Here is a 23,365-nt window from a genome sequence, read left to right on the forward strand (position 1 = left end):
TCTCCCGCCTCCTAATAAAATCTTATGGGGACGTGATATTAGACACCAAATCAATTTCAGCCCATGTTTATGTTAGAATACGAAAAAAATTTTAAATTTAAAAATTATAACCTGCAAAAATCATCTTATAATTTGTATAGAGACACGGTAGTGCCTCGTCGTGGCGTAAGGGCTAAATGGCGGCGATTTATGCTTGGCGCACGAGACACTGCCGTATCTCTTGATTGTTGAGAATTTATTAATTCTCAGTTTGAATTTGCCAGCTGACAGGAACTTCGGCGGCCATCTTGGGACTGGGTCGATAACCAATCGACCAAATAATCAATAATTTTTAATCTAGTCACTCATTTGACTAATTTTCAGTGTCCCTTTTGACTAATGAAGTTCCTGTCGCCATTCTTTCACTGCTCTCGTTCACGTGTACACGCCATTCACGTTCTTTCTTAACAAATCTGAAAGCTTTGAGTCAATCATCAGTACTAGTGCCACTGTAAATCATCAGAAACATTCAAGTTGTAGTCTACAATAGAAATCAATCAATAGTTCAGGACAATTCAACGTAAATTCGAGTATTTTAATTCACTCATTTCTGCATTGCATTGATAGGCTAACGCCACGTGCACAATCACATCTTCTTGACTTGTGAAGCGTGTTGAGCTCGGGTGGGAGGTCAATAATACCAAACACACCAAGTCAAGCATTTATCAGACATTCAAAAAAAATTCAGTAAATCAAAAATTGACATTCAGTGATTTTGATCCACATTCAGTCTTCATATTCAGTAACAAAAAGTTTGTCAGTGTATTTAGTGTACCTGTTAGTACTGAAAATAAAGATATTTTATTTTTTCTAAAACCTGACTTCCGTTTGCTCTGTTATAACAGTTATAAATAATAATAATTCCTTTCTAAATAACAAATTCTTCCAGTATATTATATGTTAGAAGAGAAAAGCCCTGTTAGTCCAAGATCCCTCGTTTAGCCTTTTAGCCGCTACCAACCCATTTAATTAATTCTTCAAATTAATTAATAATAAATATCTTCGGATATAACAGAGTCATTCGAGATATGTACTCGGCGCGATGTTTTACAGACATATAATAATGTCAGTTTTGGTGCAATAACCAGACACCTGAATTTTATATAATAGTATAACTTCTTTCTTAATGTTTATGCATTAATTGTCATAAGTTCGATGTGGTAAGTATCCACGTATAGTGAATAGTTTTTTTTTCTATTTTATACAGTTATAACCAATAAAAATGGCTGGATTGAAAGATCATTTTATTAAATAATAAACAGTAAAAAAAATTATTTTTTTTGAACTTTATTGAAATTGAGATACACCGTCATTCCAGGATTATTGGTACTTTATAAGTGAAAATACTGCTGAGCATTATCCGCAAAAATTTTCCAATTTTTATTAAAAGTAATATTTGAATAATTCATACAGATTATCAGCGTTACCGCCTTCTTTCTCCTTTTTGTGTTTTGCGTTTTTCTTTTCGTTCGTCTTTAGATTGTTTTTGTTTTTCTCTGAAAATTGGAAAATAAGATTAATATTCATTAATTAACAAATAAATACGTAAATTAATGTATAGAAGTCCAAAAATAGATTATGTTTGACTGAAAAATTTGATGATGTATGCATTCTGATTAAAATACTTTCCATAATATTACTAAGCTAACACTAGATATTGTTGTTGTTAAGATACACATTAAATTTTTAAGTAATGTTAATGATATAGATGATCCGTTGGAAAGTCTTCTAAACCAAATCGTGATTGAGTTCGCGCAGAGACTCGGCGCGTTTATAGTCATTGTTTAGCTATTCTCTAGCAGTTAACAGTAAGTATAACTTGCATATACATTTGAGAGATCTAGCAGACGAAAAGAAGTTCATTTGGTGAACGATCTTACAATCTTATTCATTGATATTAGCAAACGTTCTAAAATCTACTATTTTTAACAAACAGTTATTGCTTAACTACGCGGAAAAACTATTGCATAAAAACTTACTATGGATTTGAAGTATTAGTGGACTATCTCTAAAGTTTCGGTAAATCTTTCTAAAATTCTCTGAAAAACTTAGGTCGAACCTGATCTTTTCAAAATGTCTCTTTACTTGTCACGAAAAAGTACAACCAAGTAAGTCTGACAATGAGGTGTATTTATAATCATTTTATTTATTTTTAAATGAAATTAAGAAGTACAGTCTTTAACGCAAAAATGGTTTTTAATACTTTTTTTAAATTTTTAGCTTGCAATCTCCTTATATTTTAATGAATTTGCTGCAAACAAACTATAAATATTGTTCTATGTGAAAATTATTTTTTTGTTGAAAAATCTTAACGAATTTAGTCATGTTATATCCCTAGTAAAACAACCTGATAAAACTTACAATTGCCAATAGATTCTGATACACAATTTGCAAGAATGAATAAAAAGGTAACGAGTCTAAAGAAGACCAAGAATGGTCATAGAATCATTCAATAAAAATTAATCAGAATTTATGAGAGTAAAAAAATTTTTGGTAAATTTTATATCTATATGTAAGAATGAATAAGAACGATATGATAAGTTCCAATAAAGGATTATAGGTGAATAATATTTTTTAATTTCTAAATAAATTTTCTAAGAATGTATCAGAAAAATATCACAAGATGCAATAAGAATCAATTGGTGAAAATGATAATTTTTCCTTCTATCGAGTGTTATAAGATTTTGCAAGAAGGAATACTATAAGACTTAGAAGAAGCAATGAACAAATAATATTCTCAATTTCTAAATGAATTCATAAAAAACTTTTAGACCGTTCTAAATAAGATCCTATAAGAATTTATAAGTAAGTGACAGTGTTTGATTTTCCATCCGAATGTATAGAATTCTATAAAATAAAATATTATCAGACAGAATGAGAACTTATTGGTAAATAATTTTTATCGACAAATCAACTATCTCTATAAGAAACTCTGAGACTGTGTTTCATAAGATGCAATTTTTAAAATAATAGTAACGACAGTAACCAAAATCGCAATTTAAAAATTTTATAGAAATATTATTATCATTTATTCCAAAAATTGTGTAACACTCAATAGTTGAAAATGAAAGTTAACCCCCATAATCTTATTCCGTTACTTTTAACAACATTTTAAACTACGAAAATTATGGAGACACCTGTAAATGATGCTGAAATATAATTAAAGAATCACTTTGAACAAATATTATTAAATGCAATGAATGTGTATACTGATATCGAAATGATGGAGGAGAATTCAATGCATTTTGAAAAACCATATAAGGATTGGGAACCAGAAATTATAGAAGACGAAGAATAAGCATCTGCAATCCATGATGATTATAAATTGCGAGCAGTTGAGTATTGGCGAAGTGGTAAGAAAAGGAATTTAAGTATCGATTGTGTTGAGCAAAAATTGAAAAAAGTACAGTCTACTGAATTTGAAAATCAAGTCGATTTTTCATTTGGAGATAACTGTTAGTTTCATTGTGAAATTCCAGGATGTAAAAATATTGCAATTATCCCTTGTGCATGGTGTAAAAAATCATTGTGTCTTGAACATTTTTACAATGATTATCATATGTGTAATACATACAATAAATAAATAATTTATCTGCTTTATTTTGATACAAATCTAGGAAAAAAGGGAATATTTTTTTTGGCATCGATTTTGATGTCATTTTAAAAATTGCAAAGACACGTACCCGTAAATTTTTATACTTTCCGATGAAAATTGGTTCCATCAAAAAATAATTTTTAGTTTTTGAGTTATAGATTTTTTCGAAAAAAAGAATAGTTTTTTGGCATCGATTTTGATGTTATTTTAAAAACAATTTTTAATGCTCTTTTGATTGAATGATGTTAATAAAAATCGTTTACTAATAAGAATTCATTGATTTTCTACAGAAATTGTTCTAATGTATTCCTTTTGAATAAAATAAAATCCTATCATGAGACATTGAGATAATGATATAATTTCTAAATTGCATTTTCGCTGTCATATCTTATAAATGACAATTATTTTATTTCTGCTTATAAATACTTGCTAGGCAGCAAACCTAATTTATGTTTAAATTATTTCAAATTTTTAACTCAAATAAATTAGGCGAAAGTCATGTTTCCATGTTTTAGAATAGAATGTTTCGGACAAAGTTTCTAATAAATTTCATTTCAGGTGTATATTTTAACAAAAAATCCGTGTAAATAAGAAACGTCCAGAGCGAATTCAAATTTCCCTCGTTGAAACTGATTTTCTTTTGTGATAAAAAGATAAATTCCGATGAAAAACGATACAAAACATGCTTATAGATTCTTATCCAAAGCGATCGGAATATTCTCAAAAATTTCTTACAAATTCCAATAAAAAACAATACAAAACGTACTTATAGATTCTTGTTCAAAGCTATTAGAATATTTTCAATGATTTCTTATGTATTCCGATAAATTACAATACAAATGTTTCTCAAAGATTCTTATTATATTATAAGAATAAATCGGAAAATTGCATCAGAAATATCACACATTTTATAAGAATTGATAGAAAAATGTCTTATAGATACTTATAAAAAGTGTGATATTTTTGATGCAATTTTTCGATTTATTCATACTTATGAAATTTTCCTATCCAACAATCGATAGAAACAATTTTATAGTTTTGCGATTATGGCAAGTCGGACTTGGCGGAATTTTATGATTTCAAACATTTATAATATAAATGTAAATATACGGAATTTAAAAGTTCAATTCATTTTATTTGACATTGTGAGGTATTTTTAAATAAAAATCATAGATAATTTATTATCATCAAAGAAATAAAAGAATGAGCAAAAAAAAACTAGACAAGATTTTGATATTAACTTTATAATCCTATTTGTTCTGACTTGGAGTTAACTCCAAACAACTCACGCGGTCGACTCTGTACTTTTACTCGCAGTCAAATCGCAGATTTTGTCTATAAACTCACTTGTTGTGGAAGAAATACAGATCAGTCGTCTCAGCCAGTGTCCCACGGACAAACGTGAACAAGAATTATCAGTCTCAACAGTGCCAGTGGTCCAGGAAAAGCAGTTGTGTGTCTTTGGGCGCGAAACTGTGCTAGCGTCGACGTCATAGTGCCTCACGTACAGCACACTCCCGAACAACTCCGGTGTATTGTGTGCCTATCGCTACACGTGGTCTAAGATAATTAATCTAAGTATATATATAATCACAGGTTAAGTAATTTTGTTAATAAAACCCCAGAAAAACCACAGAACTTTTGTGCTTGAAAGTGTTTTAATGAACCTTCTAGCATTGAACCTCCTGAATTGATATTACAGCCCACTTGGTTCGATTTTTTTTCATCCCGGCCGACTCGAAGTCAGAACACTATTAAACTTTTTTCTTTCCTTTTCAACGTTCCAATAGGATTCGATGTTATTTAATAAGATTTTAATGCTTCCGAGATTTGCTATTAGATTGAAGTTAAATCTATTGAACGTTTCAGTAGGACTGAATGTAACTTAATAGGATTTTTACATGCATCGGATGCCTATTCGAGACGTACAAATCCTATTCAACTTTGCAATAGGATATAACGTTGTTTAATAGAATATTAATACCCTTGAAATTTCTTATCAAATTGAAGGTAAACCTATTGACCATTTTAATAGGATCTTATAATCACAGAAAAAAAACAACTTCAACAAAAAGAAATTTTAATTTGCTCTGGAGATTTTTTTATTTATACGGATTTATTGTGTAAATATACATCTGAAATAAAAATTTATTAGTAATTTTGTCCGAAAATATCCTGCTGATGGTGAGATTCGATCCCGGCATTCTTGGGTCCACAGTCCAGTACGTTGCCGACTTTGCTATTCTAAAACATGGAAACACGACTTCCGCCTAATCTATTTGAGTTAAAAATCAAAAATAACTGTAACATTTATCAAGTTTGCTCTCTAGCGAATATTTTAAAGTAGAGACAGAATAATTCTCATTTGTAAAAATATGACAGGTAAAATGCAACTAAGAAATTATATCTTTATCCCAATGTCCCAAGATAGGATTTTGCGATATTCCCTGTTAGGATTTTGCTTCGCTTTGGCCAATAAATGAAGAAAAGGATTCCGGTACAATAACTCCAACCGCGTATATTCTACAGTAACTCCACGAGAACGCTCCAGGACAGACATTGTGAATTTAAATCACCAATCAAATGATCAATGAGAGCCAACATTCTCAGACTGGAAGTTAAAAAAACCCTGAATTCAACAGAAATTAGGAATCCAGAAAGAGTCAACAATGATTCATTATCATCATACGAAGCGAGTCTAATCATTCAATCATTTAAAAACGACCATTTAAGATTTTCTGAAATTCGAAACACAACATCTTTAAGTACATTTCAGATGCATGAAAACCTTCCAACAATAATCAAAACTTTAGGCGATTTCCTTCACTTACTAGAAAAATTGAGTTAAATCTCTAAATTTAATCTAAAAGAATTTTAAACTAAGTTTAATTATTTTCCGTAAAACTTGATTTAATAGCCTGAAGAATCTTACAATTCTTTTTCGAATGACCTTCTATTCCACAAACGGAACATTTAAATCCATGAAAAGAATTTTGATTATTAAAAGACCTCACAATTCCTTCAGCAGAATCGGAATAATAATAATAATAATAATAATAATAATAATAATAATAATAATAATAATAATGGTGTCTGGCCGAGGGGTGCTCCTCTCGCTACGGTAATGGAATAAGTCCGTACAGCCAGTTTTTCCCTCCTCACTGGTGATGGCCTTCTGGGCGTGAGGAACGAAACTATCCATCTCGGTTTCGTTAAACATCACCACCTTTGCAGTGGGCTAACCACCCCTGCAAAGGATCTTAACAGGTTACTAACGATAGACCTGCACCGGCCCCCCACAACCGGCCCTCTTCGGATGAGGGCCACGGAACAGTTGGGAGGGGCCTTACGATACGTTCCAACAGAGAAACTGACCACGGACCACCCCTACAGCGCCTCAGGTGGACGGAGGAGCTGAGACGGGATTTGATGCAGTGTTGGGAGAGATGCGAGCCACAGACCTCAGGCTATGCCAGGCGCCTGCATACTCTGTGGTGCGAAAGGCACCCAGAGTTACAACGTCTAACGCAGGCGGCGCTCGCATCGCAGGTGCGGTATACTCAGTCTCGACGGCGGATAGAAGAGGAGTCAGACTCTGACTCTTCAGTATCAAATGCTTCAGAGACTGAGGGCGAAGTCTCACTAACACCCGAGACAGCCGCACCGAGGTGGAGCATACTCCCGTTCCACCCTTCTCTCACTGCAGAACCCCCATCTCCTCCCCCTGAGGGCACCAATCACCAGGACTTCACCAGCAGAGAGGGTAATTTTCTCCGGAAAATTACGCTCTCTGCAGAACACCTAGCCAGCGCTAACCAAGATCTCGACCATCGGGTACCAGATAGTGTAGATCTTTTTGCACTCAACAATGCAGTCTATGATGTGGCTCGAGGGTTTACTCAGGACAGACGAACACCTGTCAATCCTGAGTTAAGCCTGAAAAGACGCATCGAACAGATTGCAATTAAGATCAAGAAGGCTCGACAGGGTGCATCTCGTATTCAGAGTGTGATGGATCACGTAAATACTCACAGGCCTTATACGCCAAGAATTCGGCGTATCGTGGCGAGTATCAGACGTGAACATCACACTTTGAACACGGCCGTGTTACTGATCCTAAAGGAAAGGTACACAGGCAAAATAAGATCGCTAATGGCCGTTAAAAAGTCATTAGCAAAGCGGTACAAGCGACGAAGGGACAACAGATTGTTCCAATCTGACCCTTCGCGCTTTCTTAAGCCGCAAGCCCCTGTCACGTATGAGCCCCCGAGTGCAGAAAGAGTTGAAACCTACTGGACCGAAATATATGGTCGCGCTAGTGCGCTAGATGTAGACACTCCAGCCCTTCAACTTTTCAGAGAATTCTGTGACGAACATCTAACACGAATTCCTGAAGAGTTTCAACGAGTCAGCATGGATGAAATCAGGAATGCTCTAAGGGGCACAAAGAACTGGGCTGCCCCTGGGCCAGATGCAATCCCCACCTTCTGGTGGAAGAAATTGACCTCATCCCACCAGCATCTGGCTCGTATCTTCTCAGAATATCTAGGAGGAGATACACCCATTCCTGGATGGCTCGTTGAAGGGCGTACTGTGCTGATCCCCAAAAGTGGTGATCTGTCCAACCCCAAAAACTACAGGCCTATTGCATGTCTAAATACTCTCTAAAAATTGTTTACAAAGATTTTGAACGAGAGGATTTTGACTGCAATAGAACCTGTATGGAGACAGATAAACGAACAACGTGGCAGCAAGCGTGGCTTGACAGGTTGCAAGGAGAACTTGCTAGTAGACCGATGCGTCACAATGGACGCATACTACTACAAGCGCAACTTGTCAATGGCCTGGGTGGATTACAGAAAGGCATTTGATACAACATCACACGAGCTTCTCCTCTACTTGCTCGAATGCCTTTCAGTACCCCCACAAATAGTGAGATGCATCGAACATCTGATGCCGCTCTGGAGGACACGTTTCACCGTAACATCTGGTGAAACAAGAGTGTCTACCAGAGCAGTGCCATTTAGGAGAGGCGTATACCAGGGAGATACCCTGAGTCCTCTCCTATTTTGCATCTCACTGCTGCCATTATCTGTCACTCTACGCCGAACGCCTGGATATAAAGCCGGACGAGTCTCCAACCGCGTACACAAAGTCACACATCTATTTTATATGGATGACTTGAAAGTGTACGCGGCAAGTCCTGAGAGACTCCGAACAGCCTTAGAGGTTGTTTCCGAGTATACCAGTGCAATCGGCATGGAGTTTGGGTTGGACAAGTGCGCAGTTGCCCACTTAGTAAAAGGAAGATCGCCGAACTGGAGTGATAATGTCGAGCTTATAGACGGGAGCATCATAAAACATCTGGATGCTGGAGAGTCATACCGATATCTTGGACAGGCACAATCTCCTTTGCAGGACGTGTCTGTCATCAAAGATACTCTCCGCAGTGAGTACAAGTGGCGACTTAAGAGAATATGGGGCTCTGAATTATCAGGCCCTAACAAAGTCAAAGCCACGAATATGCTCGCTGTCCCAGTCTTGCTATACTCATTCGGAGTTCTTAAATGGCTCCGAAAAGAGCTTAAAGATCTGGACATTATCACGAGGAAAGTGATGACACTATATCGAAGTCATCACCCGCGATCTTCTGTCCAACGCCTATACTTTCCCCGTGATCTGGGAGGGCGTGGACTACTAAGTTTGGAGTGTCTACATGACAGGTTAGTGATAGGCCTGGCTTATGACATCTATGAGAGCTCTGATCCTCTTCTCAAGTTCGTGAACAGCTTTGAACTATTGGGAAGGGATGCGTTCCTATATAGAGCAGCATATCAGGCAGCGCAGAACCTCGGCTCAGTTTTCGACCCTAGCAGCTCAGACGGTCTAAGGCTTTTGCAATTGACCAGAGGGCAGCGAAAGGTCGATATAAAAACAACCGAGCAGTTAAAACTGCTCGACGAACATGTGGCAAAGTCCTTACATGGTGTGTTTTATCGTCATCTCGAAACACAGGACTTGTCACACCAGCTGACTTTCCAATACCTTAAGTCAGCTGGCTTGTTCTCTGAGACCGAAGGATTCATTATGGCCTGCCAAGATGGTGTATTTTCCACCCTCGCCTATCGGCGTGATGTTATGCACGAGCAACTCGAGGACACAAGATGCCGAGTTTGCCACGGTGATGTAGATGAGACGCTATTTCATGTTTTATCGGCTTGTCCGATATTAGCGCGCTCAGCCTACATTCACCGGCATAACGCCGCCCTAAGAGTGCTGTATTACCACCTTCGGCACTCTTATGGAATAGACGAGACACCAGTGCTGCCCTATGTGCCCGGTGAAATTGAGTCAGTCGTTGAGAACGGGAGAGCAAAAATTCTTTGGAATTACCCGCTCTCTACGCCCCAACGTATTGAACACAATAAGCCGGATATTACTCTTTTCGACCATACCACCAAGCACGTATATTACATTGAGTTCTCAGCTCCGGCTGAGACAAATATACGTGCAAAAGAAGAGAGTAAACAGGAACGCTACAGAGAGCTCATGGAGGTCATGAGAAATGTCTATCACGAATACACAGCGCACGTGATAGTCCTGGTGATTGGCGCCCTCGGAGGGATGAGGGACCGCTTTCTGACAGAGCTTCGAACAATACCAGTCTGCCGTAGTCAGGCTGAGATTCTCGCGGCTCGTATGCAGAAAGCGGTCATCCTTGGTTCTCTCCGAATCCTGAGACGACTGTAACAAATGACTGAACGGCTGCAGCCCCCGGCTCACCCTCAAACCTGAGGGAGTCAGGTGCCTGCAGGATAATTCCGTCTGGTCAGGCCCCAGGTGGGTCGGAGCCCTGGGATCCCTGGCCAGACACCTCTGACGAATCGCAAGATGAAAAATAAAATAATAATAATATAATATAAATAATAATAATAATAATAATAAAATAATAATAGAATAATAATAATAATAATAATAATAATAATAATAATAATACTAATAATAATAATAATAATAATAATAATAAATAATAATAATAATAATAATAATAATAATAATAAATAATAAGAATAATAATAATAATAATAATAATAATAATAATAATATAATAATAATAATAATAATAATAAAATACATAATAATAATAATATAATACTAATAATAATCTAATAATAATCATAATAATAAGATAATAATAATAAATACAATATAATATAATAATAATAATAAGAATAATAAAATAATAATATCTAAAATAATAATACATCATCCTCAATCATATCATTAATATAATAATAATAATAATAATAATACATAATATAGATAATCATAATAATAATACTAATAATAATATCATAATAATAATATACTCCTAATCAAATATCATCCTCATAATACTACTCATCATAATCATCATAACTACTAAGATCCTCAATCATAATACTCCTCATCCTACTAATCATCCTCATAATATACATACTCCTCCTCGCATCCTCATCCTCATCCTCATATAATCCTAATACGACTCCTAGCATATCCTACATCATACCTACCTCCTACTCCTCATCCACTCCTCCTCAACTCCTCCTCCATCATCCTAGCATACCTCCTCCACTCCTCCTCATAATCATCATACTCATCCTCACATCCTCCTCCTAACTCCTCCCTCACATCCTCCGCCTCACCTCCTCCTCCGCCCTCATAATCCTATCCTCCTCCTCCTCCTCTCCCTCCTCCTCCTCTCCTCATCCTCCTCCTCCTCATCCCTCCTCCTCCTCCTCCTCCTCCTCCTCCTCCTACTCATCCGCCTCTCCTCCTCCTCCTCCTCCTCATCCGCTCTCCATCCTCCTCCTCCTCCTCCGCTCCCTCCTCCTCCTCCTCCTCCTCCTCCTCCTCCTCACTCCTCATCCTCCTCCTCCCCTCCTCCTCCTCCTCCTCCTCCTCCTCCTCCTCCTCCTCACTCCCCTCTCCTCTCCTCCTCCTCTCCTCCTCCTCCTCCTCCTCTCATACTCCTCCTCCTCCTCCCTCCTCCCTCCTCCTCCTCCTCCTCTCCTCCTACTCCTCCTCCTCCTCCTCCTCCTCCTCCTCCTCCTCACTCCTCCTCCTCCTCACTCACTTGTTCCCCTTCTTGTTTTTTTTTCCCGCTTTCCCTTCCTCTCCTCTCGTCCTCTTGTTCTGTCCGTTGTCCCCACTTCTGTCCGTCCCCTCCCCCTCCCCCTTTCTGTGCTTCTCCTGTCCTCCCTCCGTCCCCCCCACTTCTTTCTCTTCTCACTTTCTTGTTCCCATTCTATTTCCCTTCTGTGTTTCCTGGGCTCATCGGTGTCTTCCGTGCTCCTCTTGAGACACGCTGCATTTTCTCCAGTTTTCCCATTGCGGTACGCTACATCCTCTTCAACTCTCCCGCTGGGCGTTGACGAAACTTCAATGGGACTATTGTTATTTTCGAATTTTTTACAGACTACTCAACTCTTCCATAGGGGGTTAAGTGAATTTCATAGTACTTTCGCGATTACCCTTTCCCTTTTACAAAACGCGCCAATTCCTTTTCGATGCTTAAATAGGATTTGATAGAATTCAATAGGAATATAGTAATTATTTAGTTAAGCTTACACCCCTCTGATTTCGTTGAAATGTTAGAATGTTATAGGGAAAATTATTCCAAAAATTTGATATATACACATAGGGCGCAAAAACCATCCTTTTACACAGTTTTTCAACTTTGAAATTCGAGAAAAAAAAAATATTTTGTGCATCATAGTTGAGCTTTGCATGTCTTCATTATCTAATGATGACATCACATATTATAAAGTTGCAGAGAATTGAGTCTGGTTTGTTTACATACGACTATTGTTGGTAAATCTATCGATATATTTTTTTTTTAAACTTCAGCTATGCACAATGAATTGAGATAAGTTTTTTGATCAAATGTCTCAGATGTATCCGATAGAAATTGATTATTGTTTGAAAGAATAAATAGCTACCAAGGTTTTAACATGTTATTAAATTATATATGTATTTTGGTTGAGGTTTAGACTTTGTCAGTGACGACATCTTCGAGTGTCGTGAGGTGCATAAGGCCCACAACACTAGCTCTCCCTTCCGGTTTGTGGGATTGTTCCCTGAACGCTATTACTCACTCTTTCGTGAAGCTTCTTGGTGTCACGACGCGTTCATTTTGTATTTATAAAATATCTGTATTCTGGTTTATTTATGTAAACATCATTTTAGTGATTATTAGAGTATTGCTTAGAGTGTTGAATAAACTTAGTTTTGGATAATAATTGTGTCTTTAATTGGCTCAATCAAGTACTCCCTGACCTCCCATTCCAATAGGTTATAGGTCTATCACGCTTTAATATAAAACATTTTTTGTGATTTTCATTTTGGTTTAACTAATTATAAAGTTCAGTAAAATAGTTTTTGTGACATTACAGACACTATTGTGCTAAAAATTTACAAATTTGGAGAAAACATTAGAGGATTTAAAGGTAAGTGATAGTAATTTTCTAGAACATTTCAATAAAGAGTATCTCGAATTTAGAGCGTTTCTTTTAGAGAAAATGATGGACAATAGTAATTAGAATGATATTTGTGATTAAATAAATTCAGGAATGAGAGATCGTGAAATTAGTAGCGTCTTTGTTAAAATATGACGACACATTTCGAAGAAACCGAGCTGGTGTGAGTATTGGATGCAAGTTCGAACGCGTTCGTTGGCGACACGCTCGCGCGCGCGAGAAGAGGGCTTTGTTTACGAGCCGTTTTCTCGTGGTGCGTTGTTTGAGCATTGCTGATACTTACAACATAAAAAGTTCTTTTGTTTCTTCTTCAGAAGATAGAGCATTTAGAAGATAGATGTTTAATAAAATTAAACTAATAGAAGTATTTAGAAGATAGATGTTGAATAAAAATTTGAATAGAGCTAGAGAAAATCCAGGTTGTTCTGACTTGGAGGGTCGAAGGACCAAATGTTCTGAGTTCGAGTCGGCCGGGCGAGCAAACTAAAAACTAGTGGGCCCCAAGTCAGCAAGTCTCAGAATATTCGAAAATTGTTAATGCCGGACTTGTCCACCGGCACGTCAGTCAACTCACTGGACCAATCATCGGAAAGTATTTCCCTCATGGCCCAGAAGGCAACTCTACGGCCCTAGTGACGCCAACAAGCACGCGGTCGAGCACTTGTGGCATCAGTTAGCTCCAGGCAAATCACGCGGTCATCTCTGTATAATTGTTCGCAGTCAAATCGCGGTTTTGTGCAGTCAGCTCACCTTTGGTCGTATCAAGTACGGTCAAGTAGACTCAGACAACTCTCACGAACATAAGTGAATCATCATAATTACTCTCATCAGTGCCAGTGGTCCAGTAAAGTCAGTTGTAGTGTCTTTGGGCGCGAAGCTGAACTGGCGTCGACGCCATAGTGCCTCACGGACAGTCACATATACATCACACACTCGAACAACTCAGGTGTATAGTGTGCCTGTTGCTATTCACTGTTTGAGACTCTTTTTGGTGAAAAAACAACCATCAGACAATTCAAAAGTGTATGAACAATTAATGTACAGTCAACTCACATAAACTTAGTGATTATTAATTTGTATTGTTTAAGTTAAGTGTTATTTGTTAATAAAATCTATAAAACCCATACAATTTGGTGTTAAGGAACTATTTTTAAGGAACCTTCTAGCATCCAACCTGTTTCGTTATTCTGCTCTTACTTATTACAGTCCACTAGTTTTTAGTTTGCTCGTCCGGCCGACTCGAACTCAGACCACAGGTTATTAGAGCAAATTTATTTGATTTTACAGCCAAAAACCAAGAGAAGAAGGAGGTAAAAATAACAGAAGACGTGACAATTAAAACACCTAATCGTCACGAATTCCTTTTCAAAGCTGCAGAGGAACTAAGACAGAAGCAGCAAATGAGTCAAGTTGAGAAGCTAGCCGAAATTAGTAAAGAGGCAGTTAACTCAAACAAAATTGCAGTTCAAAACCTAGCGCTAACCGCCAAATCCTTAGAGCAGGTGATGTTGATGGCCAGAGATATGGTCAATACTCTGGCTCAAACATCCAAAGATAATCTAGAGGCACAGAGGATTTGTTATGAATCACTGAAGGTTAGTAAAGAACATATTAAAAAAATTGATTCATTAAAGAACACTAGAGCTAAGAGAAAGCCCGTAGATCTAGAGTTAGAAAACAGTGACATTGAATGTAAGAGAACAAAACCCACCAAAAACCAAGAGGTAGAAATTGAGAATGTAAAACAATCACAAAGTCATTTTGATTCAGAAGCACAAAATGTAGTCACAACAAAGAGCGTTGAACAAGAGTTTTTAGGGACTTAATTAAATATTGAGAAAGACTAAAAACTGAAACAAAATATGAACTTTGATGTTTGGTTAGATTACTTAAAATCTGAATTAAATGGTAATGATTTACTAGAGGTTATTGAGCCAAATGTAAAATCTAATCAAAACTACTCAGAATCGATCCTATAGAAATTTTACATAAACTTAGAAGTTCTAGATAAAGTGAGGTGAATGTAACCCATACATTAGTAAAAACTCGGCTATATGCCACTAGAACGAGTAAAAATGAATCTATAAATAATTTTTGCCAAAGATTTTATGCAGTTGTTAGAGAATACGAAGTATGTGAAAATATAATAGAATTGACGCCACAAGAAGTTCGATCAGCGTTTTATCAGGATGTTTCTTCAGCTATTCCTGAAATAAGAAATACAGATTTATTAAGGAAACAAACAACTGGTCAGGAAATGACATTAGATGAAATAAAATCATATATTTTACAGTTAGAGGCAGAGAAGAAATCTGAAACCAAAAAAAAGGACGAGCCCAAAGCTCAATGGGTTCATAACCCAAATGCAAAAGAGAGCAAGTGCCACAGATGCAACAAATTTGGGCACTGGATGAGAGATTGTCCACTCTCACATCAAAACAAATGGTTCTGCTACTACTGTATTAGAGACCACAAAGGAGGTGACTGTCCCACAATTAGAGGTAGCAAAAATAGGTACGTTGATAAAAATTTAGAGGAAGAAAGTTTAGAAGAAACATTAGAGATAAAAGTCAATACAACGTTAATTTTAAAAACAAGAGAATCAAAAATGATAATAAAAATGTACTAAAAATTGATAAGAAAATAAACATTTTAAAAAAAAAGAGGTTAAGAGAAAGGCCAAGAAGGAAACCAAGAGAGCGTATAGAGCGAAAGAGATGGAGAGTCAGGACCATCAAAGTGACACAGGTAAGAGCAATTATATTAGTTTCATTGCCGATTCAGGAGCAACTGATCACATAATCAATGATGACATGATTTTTAGTAACTTTAACAAGTGTAATAACAAAATAATTAAGAGTGCAAACAAGAATGAAATCGCCGATATAATAAAAGATGGAAAAAGAAACTTACTTTTATATACAGATTCAAGTAAAGAAAACATAATTAAGCTAGCAAATGTATGTATATTTATGAAAAACTAAATTGGACAATAAAATTTAGAGTTAAAAAACGAGAGCAAAATCAATTAGAGAATGAAATAGAGTATGAAGTATATTGTTGTCGAGCTGCAATATATAAACATGATGAGATTCCGACACAATCAAAGAATCATAATCAGGACAAAAAGACATTAAAGCGGGAGGGAGATATTGATAATAGAAAGATCATAGAATCTGTGATTTGGAGGGAGGATGAAAAGAATCTCATGGTTCCAGTAGAGGAAAGAAACACTGATACTTTAGTAAAAGATTCAGAAAATAGAGTATTAAACCAAGAAATAGAGAACTGGGACTGTAGTTTGATTAATAGGAATGTTGTAAAGATAGATGATTTAGAGTCAGCCCAAAACTCAGAAGATATATACACAAGTAACCCTCTAGAAAATAATAATAATTGTACAGAGAAATTTAATGAAGCAATGTTATGGCATGTTAGACTAGGTCACGCATCATTAAACGACTTAAGAAAACTACAGAAGATTAATAAAAAGATGGAAAAAGTAAAATTTGATGAGGCCATATTAAAATGCGAAGTCTGTATTGTGTCAAAGATGCAGAAATTACCTTTTAGAGAGACTAGTAAAAGAGCTGAAAGGCCACTTCAAATTATACATACGGATACGATGGGTCCTATAACACCCACATCACATCCTGGACAAAAGAGGTTCATCAACGTTTATATTGATGATTATTCAAGATTAGCCAGAGCATATTCGATTAAAACAAAAGACGAAGCTGGAGAATCGTTAAAGAAATTTTTGATTTCTACTCGTAACTTATTAGGGAAAAATCAAAAAGTATGCTACATCAGGGCAGACCAAGGAACTGAATTCACTGGAGGAAAGTGTTTAGAGATTATGAAAAAAGAAAATATAGAGACAGAGTTCGCGTCACCATACACACCTGAACACAATGGAGTAGCTGAAAGGTTCAATGCTACGATTCAGAAAAAAGTTAGAGCGTACATGTTTGATTCTGGTTTACCTAAAAGCATGTGGGAATTAGCTGTTGACACAGCGGTACACGCATACAATAGGACTCCACACAAATCAATCAACTATAAGATTCCATTGACAAAATTTGCACCAAATGCGAGTTGCCACTTAGATTTAGATGTATCGGATATATAAAGGTTCTAAAACAAAATTTGAAGTTTGAAGAGCGAGCTATAAAAACAGTCCTAGTAGGTTATACGCCGACAGGATATCTGTTTTGGCATCCAGGTTCAGGGAAGTTTTTCGAATCGAGACATGTTAGATTTAATGAAAAACTTGTTTACAAAAATGTTGACAAGAACAATAATTTAGAACAAAACATAGGAATAGCACTCAAAATAGAAAACAAAATTGATTGGAACTGGGTGAAAGTCCAAAAGGAATAGGAACCAGAAAAACCTGAACCAAAGAAAAGAGGAAGACCGCGCAAGAAACAATCAGATGTAAAGAATTCAGTGGAGAAAAGAGCAGAAAAGAATATAACTAGACCAAACACCAGAAGTTAAAATAAGAGAAAATTAGAGAACAACGAGAAAGTTCCGCAAGTCAAGAGATCCATAGAAGATACAAGTTTTATTAAATTCATAAATACTTTTAGAAGAAGATGAAGAATTGAGATGTCTCATAGCTTTAATCAACAAAGAACCTGCAAATTTTAAAGAAGCTATGAGATCTGAAGATGCAACTTTGTGGAACAACGCAGTGAAAGAAGAACTGGATTCTATAAATGAAAATAGAGTGTGAAAATTGGTAGATAGGCTATATATATATTGTAAAATATTTGTATGTCGCCATCTGATGACTATTAGACTAACGACAGTTTGTTGGTTAACGACGATTGCTTAACGATTAGATTGTTTATAGCAACGAGGGGAGAGTTTGCTTATCGCCAGTTTTTGACTGAGATTTGAGTTGACCTAACGTATTCTTTCTAATTAATTAATAGCTGTCAGTCTTTAATAAACTTTTTCATTATTTATTAATTTTCTGAAGTTATTATTTAGATTTACTTTAATATATATATATATATATATATTCTTGTTCAGTATAATTTTCTCTATAACATACTAAAATTTCAACGAAATCGGAGGAGTGTAAGCTTAACTAGATAATTACCAGGCATATTGTTGTTTCAGAATGTCCTATTAAATTAAGCGTGAGCCTATTAAATATTTTAATAGGATCTTATTACCACAAAAAAAAGTATACACGAAAGAAAATTTATAATTTGATCTGGAGATTTTTTTATTTATACGGATTTGTTGTTTAAATATACATCTGAAATGAAATTTATTAGTAACTTTGTCCGAAAATATCCTGCTGATGGTGAGATTCGATCCTGGCATCCTCGGGTCCACAGTGCTATTCTAAAACATGGAAACATGACTTTCGCCTAATCTATTTGAGTTAAAAATCAAAAATAACTTTAACATTTATCAAGTTTGCTCTTTAGCGAGTATTTTAAAGTAGAGACAGAATAATTGTCATTTGTAAAAATATGACGGGTAAAATGCAACTTAGAAATTATATCTTTATCCCAATGTCCCACGATAGGATCTTATATTATTTAAATGAAAACAGTTAAAACAATTTCTGTAGAAAATCAATGGATTCAAAAGGAAAATACGACTTAAAAAATATTTTCTTGTTTTGAAACTGTTCTGTAGAGTTTGATGTCTCTTATAATCGAATTAATATCTATATTTTTCTATAAGAAAGAAGATGATTAAATAAAATAAAACGATATAATAAAAATTTTTTGACTATTGGACTATTGGACACTGGTTAAATTCCAGTCAAATAATCGAACCAAAATTCAACCGTTTTTTCCCGGCTAAAAAGCGGGAGAATAACTCTCATATCTAACTCAATATTCCCGGTTAAATCTTGGTTCGATTCCAGTTGAACACGAAAAAAATATTAAGCTTTTAACTGAAAAGAAAAACCGTTGGATATCTGTTAAAAACTACTTAAGTATCTAAAATAATTTTATATAAATTATTTTAGTTATTTATTAAATTTTATATATCCTGACGTATAGAACGGCTAACTATTGATTAAATAATTAAAATAAATCTCGCATACTCAACTGGAAGAAAAAAGTTAAATATTAGTTGAAAAAAAGTTAAATTTCAGTTATAAAAAAAAAACATAATATTTCCAGTTAATAATTGACTTTTTAACTACTCTCGTGAGTATAATTCATTTATAACAGCCTGTGATTGTTATAAATAATTAAAAAGCGTTAATAATTATTGGATTTGAGTTTTTTCAGCGGAATTTGTTAACTTCCCAGTGGGAAGTTATAGTAATGGGTTCGATTTTGCGAATCCCGAATTTTGACATATCTCCACGTTTTAAGGTCCCCAGAGTCGAATACGATCGTTTTCCAGTGGACGTCTGTGTGTGTGTCAATGTACGTATGTGCGTTCGAAATTATTTTTTGCCTCGATTATGTCGAGAACAAAAAATGATATCGATGTGGGACCAATTGCATTCGACGCGTAATTATGTAACTTAGAACTAATTAGATTTTCATCAAATAAAAAAATTTTAACAAACAAAATCAGCAATGAAAGAATTTTAAATTCGTGTCAGGATTGAGAAAACAGCATTAAAGACGCTATAATAGTCAATAATAATTGTCAATAATATGGAATTGTGTTTATAACAATTGAACATTGTTACTAACAAGTGATTATTGATCATAGTAATATTTAAATAATAAGTTTTAAATTGCTATACACAATAAAAATAGGGACCCTTTCTATGTATATGAGTACTTTTAACGCATAATTTTTTCTTTTACTAAAAAAAATGTTACCAACCGTATGACATAAATGAAAACATACTTTTTTCGTGTATAACAATGAAATTTGTTGTAAATAATGAAAAAAAGGATCTATGAGGTATATTCGAATTCTTCTAACGCACAATTTTTTCTTTTACTGAAATAAAGTAACTAACCATATCAAATAAATAAAAACAGACTCATTTCGTTTATAACAATTCCATTTGTTATAAAGAATGGAAACGGGTACTATTCGATTTGTTTTTTAATTTTTTCCACGGGGAAGTTGGTCGTTTGGACCTTTCGAGTCGCACCCAGACCACTGCAGAGCACTGATATTTCAATATTGACATGATAAGGTATCTGATGACTTTAGAACTACTCTCGCGACTATCATGTGACTTCAATCATTTTGCCTTTAAATCAAGGCATTTTGCAAACTCTAAAATTGAACTATCAATATCATCTAGCTAATTCTATTTTAAGTGTACAAGGGAATAATATCACACTGATTGATTATCTAAAAGCAATAAAAATAAGACCTCTAATTTTTTAGGTTGCTAGGAAGCATAGAAGGATATGAAACCTTTTACAATTTATAAACATTGGAAAAAACTGCAGACCATTAAAAAAAGTGAAATTGCAACGCAGACTGACGATTTACTAGTTGATATGTTACCTTTAGATGGCCTATTAATTAATAAAGGTTTATTTTGGTTAATTAATTATTGTACACCTTTGATCGAGTTAATCCAGCAATCCTGCATTCATTTTTTACTTAACATAAAAAAATCTAATATTTTCCCAACGAAAATGATGTATTTTTCCTCAACTCTGTTCAGATCTGGTCAGAACATAAAAAAACATCCAAATAAATCTACATAAATCTATAATCTGATTAGATCTGCATAGTCTCATAATACAGATCTGGATGGATCTGAACTCGTTTTTCACGGGCATAGCTGATATAAGCTTTTTCTAAAGTTTGAAAGCTCAAGAAAATTTTTTTGAAAAAAATAATTTCACGTATTAAGATAACCCTGGAGTTCAAGACATTGCTTTCTGGTTTTGGAGATTGCAAGTTCGAGTTTCTCAACGAATATAATAATTCGAAACCCATAAAAATCAAGAAAACTTTTTAAAATTTCAGAAAGACAAAAGCTTATAAATTTATAAAAACATGCATTATTTATGTTTCGGGCTTAATTAAGGTGAAAAGCACAAACTAAAAAATTCAAAACTAAACAAGAATTTACACATTACTATAAAAATATATTCAAAAATTTTTCAGTCGTGAGTAATCCATTTTATAGTCCTAAAATATTTACGCTCAATTTTTATTCAGATATTCATCCTGTAAAAATTGACTTAAAGTTATTATATCAAAGCTAACAGAAATTCAAAAACAGTTTCATACCGATCTTCTTTATCCTTTTCTTTCTTTTTTTGACTGTCTAATTTTGCTTTTTCTCGTTTTTCTTTCTCTTGTTGAATGATGTTCGCAACGTTTGTATTCTTTTCAATCATACCAGTTCCAATAAATTCTTTTTCTTCATCTTCTTCATCACTTTTTCCTTCAGCTGACGTTTGACTATACTGAGCTAGAATAGTTTCACGGATACGGCGCTCTTCGTCAGTATAATTTCGCTGGGTAATAGTAGGAATAGATTGTAATTCTAACATTCTGGCTAAACGAACATCCATATCTTCAATGCATGAACCAGAATTTATTCCGTCTCTAGAAGAGAGCCAATCTATCCATGTGGACAGAATTTCTGATACATGGATACTAGTGTCATTTTCCTGAAAGTAAAATATGGAATTAGAAAAAATAAAATTTTTTCAACTTTAATTCGTTAATGATGAAATTAGTACATTTCACACCTAGGGAGGAAAAGTAGACTAGCTTAAATCAAGTGTACAATTACAACCCGAGCCGAAAGCGAAAAAGGTGAAACACGTGATTTAAAATAGTCTAATTGTGTTCCCACTTTTTCATTATCGAAAGGTTGAACTTAGGTATGACGAAAAATCATATTTAGCCCAACTCATTGTTAACCGTTTATTAATTATTTATGTTTTATTAATCAAGTTATGTAGCTACATTAAGATTTGTAATTTACTATCAAATATATTGTCGGTTAATTTATTGTTTATTTTTCAAACATTCCAACCATTGTTTAAAAAAAAATGAGACAATTTTTTTTCTAAATTTGTTACTTATTTCTATCATATTTGAGCCAGAAAAAATGAGAAAAATTTTTGATGTCTAGTTGTTACTCTTTCTTAAAAATACAAAAAAAATTTCATTTCTTTTTATATCAAATAAAAAAAAGAAATTTTTCCTACCGACGTACAATGGATAAGTTATCCAAATATCTAGTAACAGATATGTACTGATAATCTTTCTTTTATATTTGAGTTTCTTAAAATATATTTAAGATTAAGCTTTACATTAAAAATTTTGCCCTATTAGATGTAGCAGAAAGTACCAGAAAAATGATAACAAAATACATCCTTATTACTGCGTATTATTGTATAAAATAATTTTATTTATGATATGAAAGGTGACAAAGACACTGACAATGATTCTTTCGAGCGAGAAATCAGTAAAAAAAGAACAATTATTTTTTCTTGACGGCCATGAAGCATGAAAAATCTAGTAGTAATTTGATAACAATTTTCTTTCGAATCAAATATTTTTAAAATATGAATTAATAAAATGAAATATTTGACATCAGTATCCTACATGAAATAATTTTTATGTTTACACAAAAATCAGTAGGTAAAATTGCAAATTGCCTGATAAATTAGTTATTTTCCGACTCCTGGAAATTTTCTAGGGGGGAAACTAAAGTACAGCACAGCTTCAATTTCTATTAGTATCCTTACCGTAACACTTGATAATAAGTTTTGAAGCGCTTCATTTTTTTCATCTTCAGAGTCATCACTTTCTAATATTCCTTTTATGTATGATCCGAATATTCCTTCATCAGTGTTCAAGGATCGTAGCTTTTTCAACAACCAATCGTCAAATGAATTAATAGCAACAGCCATATTCAATTCGTAGTAATGTTATCAATAAAAATTTGAATTACTCTGAGATGAAATGTTTTTTATTTGATTTATTTCATTGTTGTTACACGACTTGCTTCAACTTTGAGTACAGTTAAACTAGCAAAAGAGGAATACATGTACAGTATGTATGTACAGTACCGGACATAAATGTTTAAGGCTGGGCTGAAGTCAGAAAGGCGACTGATTCCCCCTATCCAAATATATGGGTTCGGGAAATTTCTAATTTCTTCGCCAATTTACGATTATTTCTATAAAATTAGGTACCAAATTACAGAAAAATTAATGCCGGACTGACGTAAACAATAATTTTTTGTATATAGTGAATATTTTTATTAAAAAAATTAGAA

At 34.5% G+C, this 23,365-nt stretch overlaps 1 protein-coding gene across 2 annotated transcripts; it reads right to left on the bottom strand.

Annotated features, from left to right (window-relative positions):
* Positions 1 to 1,309: 1,309 nt before the first annotated feature.
* LOC118070341 (coiled-coil domain-containing protein 43) lies at positions 1,310 to 23,142 on the bottom strand. 2 transcript variants are annotated; one of them, XM_035088895.1, is made up of 3 exons: positions 22,833 to 23,142; positions 21,358 to 21,743; positions 1,310 to 1,535 (listed from the first exon to the last, which is right to left on the bottom strand). In XM_035088895.1, exons 1-3 carry the CDS (start codon positions 22,995 to 22,997, stop codon positions 1,463 to 1,465), a joined length of 624 nt encoding a protein of 207 aa, XP_034944786.1. In that variant the 5' UTR covers positions 22,998 to 23,142; the 3' UTR covers positions 1,310 to 1,462. The 2 variants fall into 2 exon arrangements, with proteins under 2 accessions (XP_034944786.1, XP_034944787.1); XM_035088896.1 differs by lacking the exon at positions 1,310 to 1,535 and adding an exon at positions 21,204 to 21,294.
* Positions 23,143 to 23,365: the final 223 nt, after the last annotated feature.

This window comes from Chelonus insularis, unplaced genomic scaffold (assembly GCF_013357705.1).
Source record: "Chelonus insularis isolate UGA/USDA-ARS -01 unplaced genomic scaffold, ASM1335770v1 contig_56_pilon, whole genome shotgun sequence".
Lineage (NCBI taxonomy): Eukaryota > Metazoa > Arthropoda > Insecta > Hymenoptera > Braconidae > Chelonus > Chelonus insularis.